Source organism: Tinamus guttatus, unplaced genomic scaffold (genome assembly GCF_059628265.1).
Source record: "Tinamus guttatus ecotype Peru unplaced genomic scaffold, ASM5962826v1 Tinamus_guttatus_pri_ptg000394l, whole genome shotgun sequence".
Taxonomy (NCBI): domain Eukaryota; kingdom Metazoa; phylum Chordata; class Aves; order Tinamiformes; family Tinamidae; genus Tinamus; species Tinamus guttatus.
Window position 1 is genome coordinate 1,392,357 of NW_028288928.1, and position 13,650 is coordinate 1,406,006.

General features: G+C 41.4%; 1 protein-coding gene across 2 annotated transcripts in view; it reads right to left on the reverse strand.

Annotated features, from left to right (window-relative positions):
- NAA16 (N-alpha-acetyltransferase 16, NatA auxiliary subunit) overlaps window positions 1–12,262 on the reverse strand; it is a 66,345-nt gene extending 54,083 nt beyond the window's left edge. For both annotated transcript variants that reach the window (XM_088530940.1, XM_088530939.1), the window contains exons 1-3: window positions 12,206–12,262; window positions 3,148–3,232; window positions 360–464 (exon numbers count right to left, since the gene is read on the reverse strand). In XM_088530940.1, coding sequence (XP_088387066.1) covers window positions 360–464; window positions 3,148–3,232; window positions 12,206–12,259 — 244 coding nt within the window. In that variant the 5' untranslated portion in view covers window positions 12,260–12,262. The remainder of the gene's footprint in view (window positions 1–359; window positions 465–3,147; window positions 3,233–12,205) is intronic.
- Window positions 12,263–13,650: the final 1,388 nt, after the last annotated feature.

Here is a 13,650-nt window from a genome sequence, read left to right on the forward strand (position 1 = left end):
CAGTACACCTAAAGCAGTCCAAATGTCCTATGGAAGTACTTTATTTGCTAGTTCTCAGTGATAGTGAATTCTTTATACCATGTTAAGAAATCTACACTTTTAGAAGAGGCCAGATATTACAAGAAATATTTTCTGCAAAAAAGCAAGTGCGAGAGAGTTTTTTTGTGATACATGAGACACATATTTTTCTTAAAGATTCTACCAAATTGAAGGAAGAGGATACCTTATTATAAATTAATATTCACTATATACATCTTTTGTACACAAGCCACATTATGTACTGTGTAGCAAGAGAATCTTATATACAAAAGTAAGAACATATAGGAAAAAAAACTCAGGCTATGTTTTACAAAGGATACAGACATGACTCTTCACATCATTACGAAGTCCTTTACGAACAAATTCATATGCTTCTTCCTTCTTCCCCAAACAGTTCAAGGTCAATCCTTTCATAGCCAGGGTCTCTGTAAGAAATATCATATGCTTATGTTTGACTTCCCATATGTCAGTTCCACAGTGCAGATATCCTTTGAAGTTGTTACACAGTTCCCCAATACATGATAAATTTAGATCAGGGTAGTCGCTTAGCACAGCTGAAGATTGTTACACAGTATTTTCCTTTTTTAAAGATCAGTCTTAAAAGACCATGGCAGAGCATAATACAAGTGCGACAGACAACACAAACACTATCAATAAGGAAATACAACAGTTCATAGAATCATAGAATCACAGAATGCTTAGGGTTGAAAGGGACCTCTAGAGATCATCTAGTCCAACCCCCCTGCATACGCAGGGAGACCTAAAGCACGTGGCGCAGGACTGCATCCAAGCGGGTTTTGAAGATCTCCAGAGAAGGAGACTCCACAACCTCTCTAGGCAGCCTGTTCCAGAGCTCTGTCACCCTCACTGTTAAGAAATTTTTCCTTAAGTTCCTATGGAATTTTTGATGTTTCAGTTTCCGGCCATTTCCTCTAGTCCTATCAGTGGCCACCACTGAAAAGAGACCATGACCGTCCTCTGCACTCCCTCCCTTGAGGTATTTATATACACTGATTAGATCCCCTCTCAGCCTTCTCTTCTCCAGGCTGAACAGGCCCAGCTCCCTCAGCCTCTCCTCATAGGGCAGATGTTCCAGGCCCCTGATCATCCTTGTGGCCCTGCACTGGACTCTCTCCAGCAGCTCCACATCCCTCTTGTACTGTGGAGCCCAGAACTGGACACAGTACTCCAGATGCGGCTCTCTTAAAGCAGTTAAGAATAATCCAAAGATTTTAGAGAGCTTTTCACTGTACACTGGAGCTCAAGGTAGGCAAAATACGAAGAATTTCATTAGGTTTTATAATGCCATGAGAAATAAAGATCTGTCCTAATCACCTTCTCCATGAAAAGGTTATTTATAAATCTTTAGTTAAGAGTAATATATTACTTCGTACAGTATTTTGAGGCACAAGACCTTTTCAAAGCATGTGTTTGACAAAAGTTGCCAGTTTTCAAAGAGGCAAACGATTGCCAGTGACATGCTGGTATGACTATTGCTCCTCCACACCAATTTTCATGGAACATTGTGGAAAACAAGTTACGCATATGCCCAAAAGCTATTCCAGATCCATGCTTTTTTTCCTGCTAAGTAAGAGATGACTTACTGTTGGCCTCTGCTAAAGAGAGCACATTAATCACATTTTCATCCTAGTACTTTGGTTTTCCTGCAACTACAAGCTTTTCCTGCATACTCGTGGAAAGGGCATATACTATCAAGGTCAGTCATAAACTAGAAAATCAGCTTGAAGTTTAATGGACAGATGACCGTAAGAATACAGAAAGACAGAATGTTACCTCACCAGCAATATCAGAAAGTTTGAAAAACAATATCCATACTGAACAAAGGGTTCAGTCTCCTCCTACCTTCATAAACAAAGGCAGGCAAGTGTCCAACTGCAGCAACGTTTGTCACCTTCTCACTAGAAGTTTCTAACTTCTTAGTGTGACAACAGTGCAGCTTCCCATCAGATCATTTCACTGGCTTAGTTCTGCTTCAGCTGTTCATTCCAGGCTTTGCTCCCAAGCTTCAAAGCCATTAGTGGCTCAGAGCCCAAGTAACATGTGGACTGCCAAGGGAGCTATTTGCCTGCTGTTGCTGCCTCAAACTTTTCCAGGACAAGACCATAGAAATGTATAGCAAGAAGCTGTAAAATGCTAGAGAAAATTGCATTAGGTCAAAGAAATATGGAGGCATCCCTACAGCGTTGAAGCAGCTTAGATACTTTATTTTTGTCTCTAGGAAAGTAATGAGAACAACCAAGAAACAGCACTGATGGAAGAATCAGACAAGAAGGATTAGTTACCAACTTTTTCCGATCCGACCATAAAATCTTGGCAAAATGATTTTAGTGACAGAATACATGCACACAGAGTTGCTGAATGTTTCAATAGCAGATAAACAAGAAAAAACCGACACACACTGTTTCAGAAAGAAAGACTCCCTGAAACAAGCGATGGAAGCCATGTAACATACCAGAGCTACAGTATCTTATGGAGGAACAAGTTGACAGAGAAAAAAAAGCCACATTTTCCTATCTGATTTCCTGCAACACTTATCAGAAACAGATTTTCACATCACCTTTAAGTCCAGGTTTCAGCATCAAAATTATTACACTTAGCTACGTTCCTTATACGTAGCAACTTGATTTGCAGTAGAGAAATTTAATTCAAAGTACTCAGTTGTCAAGGAAAGCAAGATTCTTAATTCCCTGGCAAAACACCTTTAAAAACAAAAGGAAAAAAAAGCACCTCCCCCTACCCCACACACACTCGCAGAATACACCCATACACTAGCATTCTGATCTGGAAACCTAGAAAGGCAGCTTACTTGGAGGCTTAACTGAAGCGTGCCTCCACCATATATTTTCATCTTCGCCATCCCATCACACACAAGTGCTTCAGGATGAGCTAACAGACACTTAGTCTGAACACATCAAGACTGAAAAAAATCAGAGTATTATTCAATCTTAAAGATAGATTCATACTCGGTGATAGGATTATTTCTTCCCCTGCACTATGGGATAGACTGACTGTATATTTAGACTCATGAGAGGGAGAAGGGGGAAGGAAAAAAAAAAAAAAAAGAAAATACTTTAGGCCTGCAGTTACCTCCATGTTCAGCAAACTTCGGGTTAGAGAGGATCATCTTGCAGAACTTGAGTCCATTTTTGTATTGTTTTTGTTCATAGCATTTCTGTGGGGGAGGAAAAAAAGATGGATTACAATTTAAAAGAAATGCTTATAGAAAACTGTCTTAGAACAGTAGCACACAGGCAGCAGTTCTTTCAGTAAGGTAGCAGCAATTAGATCACTAATGAGTGCCAGTTGAATGGCTATTTATATTACAGTGTCCCTCTTCAGCATTCACAACATTATCTGCCTTCATTTACTTGCAGCTAATGTTCTCCCTCATGATCTCTGCTGAAATTTAACTCTTGTTACCTATCAATTCCTTTACAGTAATTCCTTTACAATAGAAAGAGGAAGAATATGTAAAAGCCTTTACTTTGATATGGAAATCAAAGAGAACTCTCGATAAAACTCAGAGGCTTTAAGAAACCAGACATTCCCCTCAACATCCCATTTCACTAGCCTATGTTTCTTCAAAGAAACCTCAGATGCTTCAATATCTCTGCAATGATAACACCATGATACTGCTACCAGGGTGCCAGCAGCACAGATACCTGCCTAGGCTTCCTTTTGGATAGCTAGCTAAGGTATCAAAACAAAAATCCCTTTTCCAGAGTGCATGATAAGGAGTTAACTAGAGAAGAGTTTAAACTGCCTAAAATTCACAGCACTTTCAGATAACCAAGATTAATTAGAGACTGTATTGCTATACAATTTGGGTTGGCAGGAACCTTTGGATATTCACCCTCGAAACAAAGAGCTAACCTTGACATTAGATCAGGTTGCTCAGTACCTTGTTCAACTGAGTTTTGGCAGCATGAACAGAGATTCCCAGAGACAAATACAGTTATGCTGTGGCAATTAACATCTAGCCAACAGCACGCAAAAAAAAAAAAAAAGTAAATTGAAAACTAACTTCCCACCTCCTTCTGACTTGAGACCTCTCTAGAGCAGGGGCAAAGAGGGGAAAATGGCCCCTTAAGACAACTACTACCTGCTTAAATAACAAAAAGTAGTCTTAAGACACTAAACCCTTTTGGCATGTTTACACTTATCCAGCTAAGTATTAAAGAAGTAACAAAGCGTGACCATCCCCCCATGTTTCCAGAATTCTTGCAATGTGAGTGAAACCATGTAAGAGAAGTTGTCTGGCTCAAGAGTCACTTCAGACTGATTAACTACTTGAGGAAGTTAGGGGCATTATCCTTATTCTGACTTTTTTCCCCCACCTCTCTAAAAGGTGTTCCCTCTTAGCCCAGGGCAAAAACTGAGTGCCTAGAAAATTATTTTACGCAGGTATAATTTGAGCAAAATACACAATATTAGAATTTGAAAGAGGGTTAATCTTTGGTACTGGTATACTTGATCTCATGTCCTAATTGATGCCTTGATTACAAGCCCAAATATCAGTAAATCAGCAGCAAATCCATCTCAGAATATAACATCTCTTGCCCAGCTTGTGGCTACCAGACACAAGAGGAACTCATGCCATCACCAAAAAAAGTTTAGAGAAACACAGGATTTTTAGCAGTTTCATTTTATTCACCTGATTATGATATAGCCTTGTTGATCAGTCAGTCAAAAGATGATTTCTCAGCCCACATCTACATCAAAAATAACTGCTGATGTTAGCTGGGAGCCTTCCCTGCCGCTCTCAGCTCTGCTAAGTAATGTATACTTCCCATGGTCACCATCAATACATACAGATATATTGAAAGGCTTTGCAGATTTAGCTGCATCGAGAAGCCTTGGGTTTTAATGTGCCCAAACTTAGCAAAAGGAGTGCTTTGAAATTTGTACGTCAGACCGCATATGAGCGCACCATGCTCTACCTGTAACTTATTTAGAAAAGACCAGAGTTCAATGCCACACAAAACTGTTTCATATTGTAGTAAGGAAGAGAATTTCCAAGTTGACAAAGTTGGTGGCTCCATTACGTACTCTAAAGTTGCGAGCTAATCAGGACAAATATAGCTTACATGCATTCATTTATATCAGTCCCACTGAATCAAGCTTTGATGCATTAAAAATTCAAAATAACAGGCTGAGTTTTTCTTGTTTTGTTCTATCTCTCTCTCCGAGACAGATTTCTCCTTTGTGCTTAATATGAGCCCTTTTATGGCAATAATTTCCTGCCAAATATTTGTGCTTTGGCTTTAATTCTTACTCGCTGAAACCTCAAAGGAAGCTTTTGGCAAGGCAAAAACACCATCTAACACTTATGCTACCAGATGTTTCAGGAAGGATCTTACTTCCTTTATCAAATGTCTCATCTTGGTTTATTCCCTTTCTCCAACATTAAGCTAAAGATAAAAATCTACTTGCGAGTGTTGCCTACAGTAATATATAGAGAATGATGGCTAGTTTAGCTGTTTAACACACTAGACGTCAAGTAGTACAACCTCTAGGAAGTAAACAAAGTTTTTTTTAAAAAAAAAACTATTAAGAAGGATACAACAACTTCTTTAGAGAAGGAGGCGTAATTTAAAATCAGTTTGCACTGCTTTTTCTTCTGCAGGTTTTATAAAATTGAAATTAGTAATCTGTCATATGCCAGCTTCTTTTTAAGAGGAGAAAAATACATCTAGATTAAATATTAATAGAAATAGCTTGGAATGGCTCCTTAAGATTACTTAAAATGATTTGTGTACCACTGCTCAATTCTGTACACTACTAATTCTGTACACAAATTATGCTTAACTACTTGCAAAACTATGATAGCACCTATGTTTACAGACTCTACACCTCACTAGAGGAAACATTTGCCATGTCAAGACAAAACTAGTGTTTTATTGAGAGAACAGTTATCCTTTCAACATGTTGAAGTTTAATATATAGATCAGCAGTTTGAGAGCTGAAGAACATCTCATTATCCTACTCGCACATTAACACCTACTTGAGGCAATTTTCAGAAGGCATCTAAAGCAGTAACCTCGACAGGCTACTCAGAGCTGCAGTTGTCATAACCGCTTTCTCTTCTGCACTCTCCATCCCTCAGGCTTCTGAATGAGCTGAAGTGGCATTATTCCAGCAACAACTCACGCCTCCACAAGGAAGCCAAATAATGTGTAATACTACATTCAAAAAAATAAGAATATATATTCTTTTGGGGGGGAGGCATTGTTTGTTTTGTTTTTCTCCCAGTCAGATCAAATAGCAGCATTAAGCTCATTAGCTGAAATAAAGTGGAAGCCAATTTACCTCCAGCTGCTCTCACTTCAATTGTGAAAATGTAGATGCCACATTAGTCCCCCTGCCCCAAATCTGGGGACTGGGCCATGCAGAACAGTGATTAAGCCCCAGGCTACACATGGTGGTGCAAAATAGATCAAGTGGCCAGGATCAGATATAGTGGTAATATTTTAGTCATCACAGCACTAATGTCACTGTAACATCTAACCTTCTACTATCACAACCACCTTCCTTCCCTTAATGAGCAAAGGGAAGAAAAAAAAAGATTAAAGTTCAAACCTAGATTACATAAAATACATTTAATCTCCATCTGTATTCTTTATAATAACCATGATATTCTGTACAATATTCCAATTATATTCCATTTTGGCAGAATTGTTGGCTAATAGGTTTTATTATCAAGTTGAACTCAAATGCTAAACAAATGTTTCATAATCTTTTGGTGGGATATTTTTCAGCAGCTCTATGAACTATACCCTTTTCTGGGTGGAAGAAAGGAAGAGGGAAAGAAACTGCTTATTAAAGTACTTGCTTTAAATTAAGATCTACTCCGTGTTGCACACACATTCAGTAAACCTTGAATCCCTAGGACATCCTTTGCTCAAAGCAAAGAAGCAGAAATAACACAGACCATTTAGCAAAAAAAGCTCTTTTTAGAGGTATTTAGCACCTCACACTGAGTTAATAGAGCATCTCTCTACGGTTCATGAACATATGTGAAATAACATTAGAAATTTGACAAGTCAGTCTTGTCACACATTTTATACTCAACTGCAGATTAAAATACAGTCTAAGTACCAAAGAGACCAGTCTGCATCTCTTAAATGAAAATCTGACTATCAAGAACTCAGATCGAGCAAGTACTCTAAAAGCTGCTGGAACTGCAAGTAGTTAGAGTAAATCATGCTATCAATGCGAGTAGTGTTTTTGGGACCAAATACATACACCTATATAAAACTCAAATTTTAAAGGTTCAGCTTTTAATCAGACATTTTAAAACAAGGTTGAAGCAATTAATGATGCAGATGTAAAAAAATAACCTCATCACAACATTGCACATAAAACTTAATACAGTGGTTCAGACAAAGTAATAGAACTGTACGAATCACAAAAGATCAGGCGAGAAGCCCACCTGGCACATGCTACTATTAGAGGCAAAGTAGAGTGGCAGACACAAAGGGAGAGGGTTATTCTCAAAACGAGCATTATCACAATTCCTTCCAGAATGCCCTCAGCATCCAGCTATTTGCAGTTCACTAATCCCCTGAACCAGAGGTTGCATCTTTGCACACAGAAGAATTGAAAAGATTTATTTCCATGATCCCACTCAGTGCCTGAAACTTTAGCAGTTACTACCTACATCTTGCAGCAAGGGGTTCTACAGTTTAAATATCTTTTTTGTTAAAAACTACTCCTCCAGTTTGGAGCCCACTACTTTACAACTACCACATGAGTTGTGAGTCTTCTACTATGGTTCTCCACATTCTAAAATATCATTTCCTACTTTTCTCCCTTTTCCAAGGAGGCTGGAGGTAGGAGGAGCACAAAAAGAAGTACCACAAATACAGGCTTACAATGGACTTAGAATTCTAGGAATTACTCCTTCTTCTCTGGTAGGAAAGTGCTAGTGTGTGATTGTCACTGCTTTTAACTACTGCTTTCTAAAACTGTTTCAACAGAACTTCAAAAAAAATCCCTAAAAATCTCAACCCTTACAAACAATTCAGCTCAGAGCTCTGCTGTGGTAAATTAGGATTCCCAAATGTAACACATTCACCTAATAAATTGAATATCATTGAATATCATTCAATTGAATATCACTGACTTTATTCCAGAATCATGAAGCAAGTACAACAGTAAAGATGAAATTTAGCTGAAAAGTTGCAGGATGATTGCTTTGTATGATTAAACTCATGTTGCTATTTATCACTTAGCCTGTTCAACATAACCAAAAATAATTTAGAAAAGGTTCCAGCCACATCTCCATGGGATTTATTCTGAAAAGTTACCATTTTATCCAGGCAGGATCCTTCTTTCAAGGAGTTCAGCATGAATAAACAAAATGACAATGATAACAGTCACAAAATTCTTCTTAAAAATTAACCCAGGACTATTTGGGATATAATCTTCTCCAAGTCAGACCCACTTGAATCACTAAATCAAGGTGAGGCATGATTTTCCCTTATCAAGATGCATGTGGTCTTACATCTCTCAATCTGTAAGTCTAACAGAAGAGCCCCTGCAATTCTAACAGCCTGCACTTTGCCAGTTATCTTCAGCAAGCCTTTTGAAAGTTATTAACAAGAAAACAGGCCGCCTTCCTATGATATTCCCCTCCAACAGCACTAATAACAACTGTTTGCAAACCAACAGGTTAATTAGCCACAGAGTTTTAAACAGCAATGTTTTTAAAGGAACTGATTTATTAGATTTCAGACAACCACAAACCCCTGGATTAAATGGCTATCTCACCTCCGTTACTCATCCACCTTGTGAACTTTAGTTAACATAGCACCATATCTTCCTAATCATTGAGTTTAGTACTTGCATTATCACCTACAAACACTTGTATAAGTAACTTATCTGAGAAAGAATCTGCCAAGAGTACTGTGAGGGCCAGCGAACAAAAAAGACATTACACAGAAAACAAAACAAAAGAAAAGGTGGAGAAATGCCTAGATGAACTAAGAAGCAACAAGTTATGGCTATAAAATGATATCCTGGAAGGTTTGGGGGATTTAAAGTCAAAGGAAGTAAATGACTAAACTCTTTTTTCAGATCTGCAAGAACGACGCCTTATATCTGAAAGGGTACTGTGATTTACCTCTCTTATGACAGGGAACATTAACACACTATCCTTTCCTTAAGGGAAGTATGTGCAACTGTGGAACCTATTTTTACACAAGAGTAATATATGGAATTCACCAAGAAATCCAATCATTATTTAAAAGCATGATACTATCCACAGCTGTATTACCCATGAGCCTCATATGAAACGAATACCTTACACCACACGGCAGAGGACAGACACTGTTTTAAAAAGAAAAGCCTGAACTAAGGCAGCATCACCTCACTCCCTCCTCTGAGGGACCTGTATGAATCAATATCAGATTAAAATCAACTCCATCTAAATTAACTATTAGACTAAATTTGATTTCTTAAGCCTATTTTAAGGTGAGATGTAGTTAGTAACTCGAGTTCTCAAGCAGAAAAGCTGCATAGACAGAAATATACCCACAGGCTACCTTAAAACTTGCACAGATACACAAAATAAAAGATCTCATTAAACTTAGTAGAGTTAGAACATCAAATGCAAGTTACCAAACTCCAGTATAAACATTTGAGCTACTGTACTCTCTTTATTTTATTATTATTTTTTAATCCAACCCATCCCATCCCCCTCACCCCCCCCCCCAAAAAAAAAAAAAAATCATAGAAGCTCAATTACAGCTAAAGCCTACTTTTAAAGTATGTGGATTGGGAGGGGAAGGTTTCCTGTATTAAACCTTTTTAATGCCTTTCTCCCTTCCTGCGAAAGGAAGGGCCAGGAACTTTCCCAACACTTTCTCCCTGCCTTTTACAAGACCACGAAGGGCAGCTGAAGGGAGCCCAAAATTGCTCAGCCTCTCCCTCCTAAGCAATGTCATCCCTCTAGGCAAGGGAATAGCTTCCAGAGCAAGAGTGCCTAGGCTACATAAAACAGAAGACTGAAAGTAAGGCTGAAAAGACAAGCTTCCCGGCCTGGAAGCTAAGACAGCATTCAGGAAGAGCTCTAGCAGTACCACAGCCATACACAGAAACAATTATGTATTACCTATATGCTAGAGTTTTACCTATGCTGCAGTGGCTGTACTTATGTAATCCCACCACAGCTAGTTTTAAGTCAGCTTGTCCTATATTGCCAAGCACGCAAACATGCAAACTAGCACTGAGGACTATTCACTCAGCTGCTTGTGATTTCATGGCTCCCACTGAACTCCACGAGTTCTGAGCAAGCTGGGTTCACTACTGTTCAGGCATCTTGATCAGGCTCTTAATAACCTCTCCCATATGCATATACATCCACATACACACAACGAGTGACTCCCAAGTAATTCTTGGGATCTCTGAGCTTTTGGGTTTCCTATTTTGTAACTGCTAATTCTCTGCAAAGTGCTTATAAAAATTCTTAGATTTCATATGTTAACAGAGGCACCTTGCATCTGTTCCAAGTGATTAAGTCCTACTATACAGCCTCCCACATTCACAATATTTTGTTGATATACAAAATGCTCGTTGCATCTCCAGTCATTTCTAGTATTCTGATAGCACTAAAACAGGCAAAAGCTGCTTTGATCACAGAATAGCCCTCAGCACTATATGCTGTGTTAGTGCATCACAATACTCTTAAACCCAAAGGTTGGATTTGGACTACGTGGACACTGCTATTGCAGGAAGAGATAGCAATCAAAAGAGTCAAAGCTAGTAAGTTGTAAGAAACTACATTTCAGGAAGTATACAAAGTGACACAAGACTTGTTCAAAGTTTAATGCTTCAGGCACAGGCGTTACATCACTTAAGTCTTCATGAGGTTTTAGAAAGCAAGCACACCTCCACAGGAGCTTCAGTGAAGTTATGTTAACTTGATTCTCCTGAACTAGGAAGTTATATTGGGTTCACTGCACAATACAACAGATAATAGGTTGTGTACAAAATGATCTTCTAAAGAAGCTCTTACATTATCATTTTAAAATAAGTGATTGGTACTGTAAACTTACTTGCTACTAGTAAGAATAATCACTTAACTGTTCTAAAATTAGTCATTTATTTTTAGCAGCGAGAAAGATGAGTACTAGAATGTCTTACTAAGATGCATACCATAAGCATGCAGTAAGCAACAAATCACCGTTAAGCACTAAGTCTTTTCAAAATCTACATACTGCCCACAGACAGCAGAAGAAAAGCCCTCCAGGGCACCTGAAGGGAACCAGCCCCATGCTGTGCAGGACAGCTCGCAGCTTCCTGAACTTACAATGCTCATCTCTTCTCCGCAGAATCACTGAAACTAACCCAGTAACTTCTTACATAACTAAAACAATCAGTTTAGGCCAGTATTTTACCAGTGAGCTGCACAGATGTCCTCTACCCCTAGAAAGATAAGTTGGTATAAGAACCCTTAAGCTTGGAGAGGCTGGCGTTCCATTAGTACCAATCTGAGAGAGCCGAGAAGAATGTTTCCCCTTTTCAAACTTTATATAAAAAGAAAAAAAAAGGCACAAGAAATAAAGTGATTAAGTTAATCACTTTATTTCTTAGAAAGTCATAGTTAAAGATAGTTGTTTCTTTCCAGCTAGCTCACGAACACTATGCGCTCTCACACCGTAAGGCCTAAGAGGTGAAGCACTCTATGGCTGCAGCTCCGCACGCAGGAGTTGGGAAACTTTTCCAACAGGGCCAAGAGAGGCAGAATAAGTCCAACTGCCAGACACCTCCAGAAACCTTTTTTACGGAGGTGGCTCTAACTGTGTCCCGCAGCAGGGCAGACACTCGGGCTGCAAACGAGAGCAACTTATCGCGATCAAGCCCCTGCCTGGCGCGGCCCAGCTCGGGCGGCCGCGCGGCGGGGACGACGCCGGGATCCGCCGCTCGCCCGGACTCGGCCGCGCGGCCAAGGGGAGCGGCGGCTCCTCGGCCCTCCCTCCCGCCTTCCCTTCCCTTCCTCCCTCCCCGCGCTCGCGCAGCCGGGGGCGCCACGGGCGCGGGGCCTGCGCGCCGGGCCGCGCACAAAGGCGGCCGCGGCGGCTCCCGCGCGCCGGCCAGGGCCGAGGCGGCCCCGCAAGGAGCGCGAAGGGCGGCGGCGTCTCACCAGGATGCGCTTGAAGAGGTTGCTCTCCTTGGGCGGCAGCGGCACGGACGGCATGGCGGGAGGTGCCGGCGCGAGGCGGGGAGGGAGGGAGGAAAGGAGGGAAGGGCGGGCAGGAACCGCAGGCTCCGCGGGACGGCGGCGGCGGCTCCTCAGCTCATGGGCGCGCGCCGCCCTCGCCGCCGGCTCCGCCGCTGCGCGCGAGCGCGGCCCCAACTGACGCTGCAAAATGGCGGCCGGGGCCCCGCCGCGCGCGCGCGCACGCGCGCTGAGCCCGCCGCGCTCCCCCCGCGCCCGCCGCGGCCTCCGCGGCAGCGGCGCCGCGTTCGCCGTTCGCCCCCCGTTTCACCTTAAAATCCTCCCCTCCCGCCCCCGGGAGCTGCCGTCGTGTCGCCTCGGAAGGGTTTGTGCGCGGCTCCTTTGCCTGAGGAAGTCTAAGGTCTCTCCCGATAATCAAATTTCCTTCTTGTTTATTCCACCGAAATCACGCTCAAATGAATCTGTGTGAGAATAAAGGCCCAAAAAAAAAAAAACTGTCTCCCTGCTCCCAAACCCCCCACCAAAGCTACTTGGCCTCAAGGCACTTACTAGGCAGGCAAACTGGTTACTGTTCAAATTAATCAAAGTTATAACCAGTTAAAAAGACTGTTTTGCAGGAGAGGCATTAGGCAGCCTCAGCGAGAACCTCTGTGTATGTAATTGCTCTTTTTAAATATTAATGGTGTTTTTGTATCTTTAAAAGAATATTAGTCCTGTAGGAATAGCTCTCCACCTCACACGGTGAGCTTGACAGGCATCCACAGGATTGCGACTGTTGGAACATCGCATGTGACAAGTAACAGTCAGAAAAAAATATATATTTTATTCAGTCGCACGTGAAAGAGGTTCTACCATTGCGGCCACGCTGGGATCGCAGGCTGTATAAGGTCTGCCCAAGCATGAGCTTCATCCACTCTAGTCCTCTGTCTTCCTAGCAGGGAGATTTTATGGTTTGTGTTGGGTTAGGGGTATGAAGATGCATCTCCAAAGCAGCCAGGCATTTGGTGGATCCTTGGTCTGAGGCAGTAGGCTGCTCTTAACAGCTGAATGTTTCCTGCTGGCCCAAACACTGCAAGAACGCTGCTTGAAAACAGACTGATTACAAGGCAGGAGTTCAATTTGGGTTAAACGTGTGCCTGTATTAAAGGCCTGTGTTAAAAGCAGTAAGAAAACGGAGGAGGCAATAAATAAATCATCTGTAGACTGGCTTGAAGGGAGAACAAATGAGGAAGAAACCAGAGCTTCTTGAGGGGCAGAGAGCTGGTTGAGATTTGGGGATGCAGTCAAGAGAGCTTTCTCCGCTTGTCTAATCCCACTGTGCTGGCCACAGGAAAGCTCTTCCTACCGGCTCTTAATAAGCAGGACCGTGGTTGTGGCACTTGTGATTCTGTCACTGGTGTTTCCTTCAG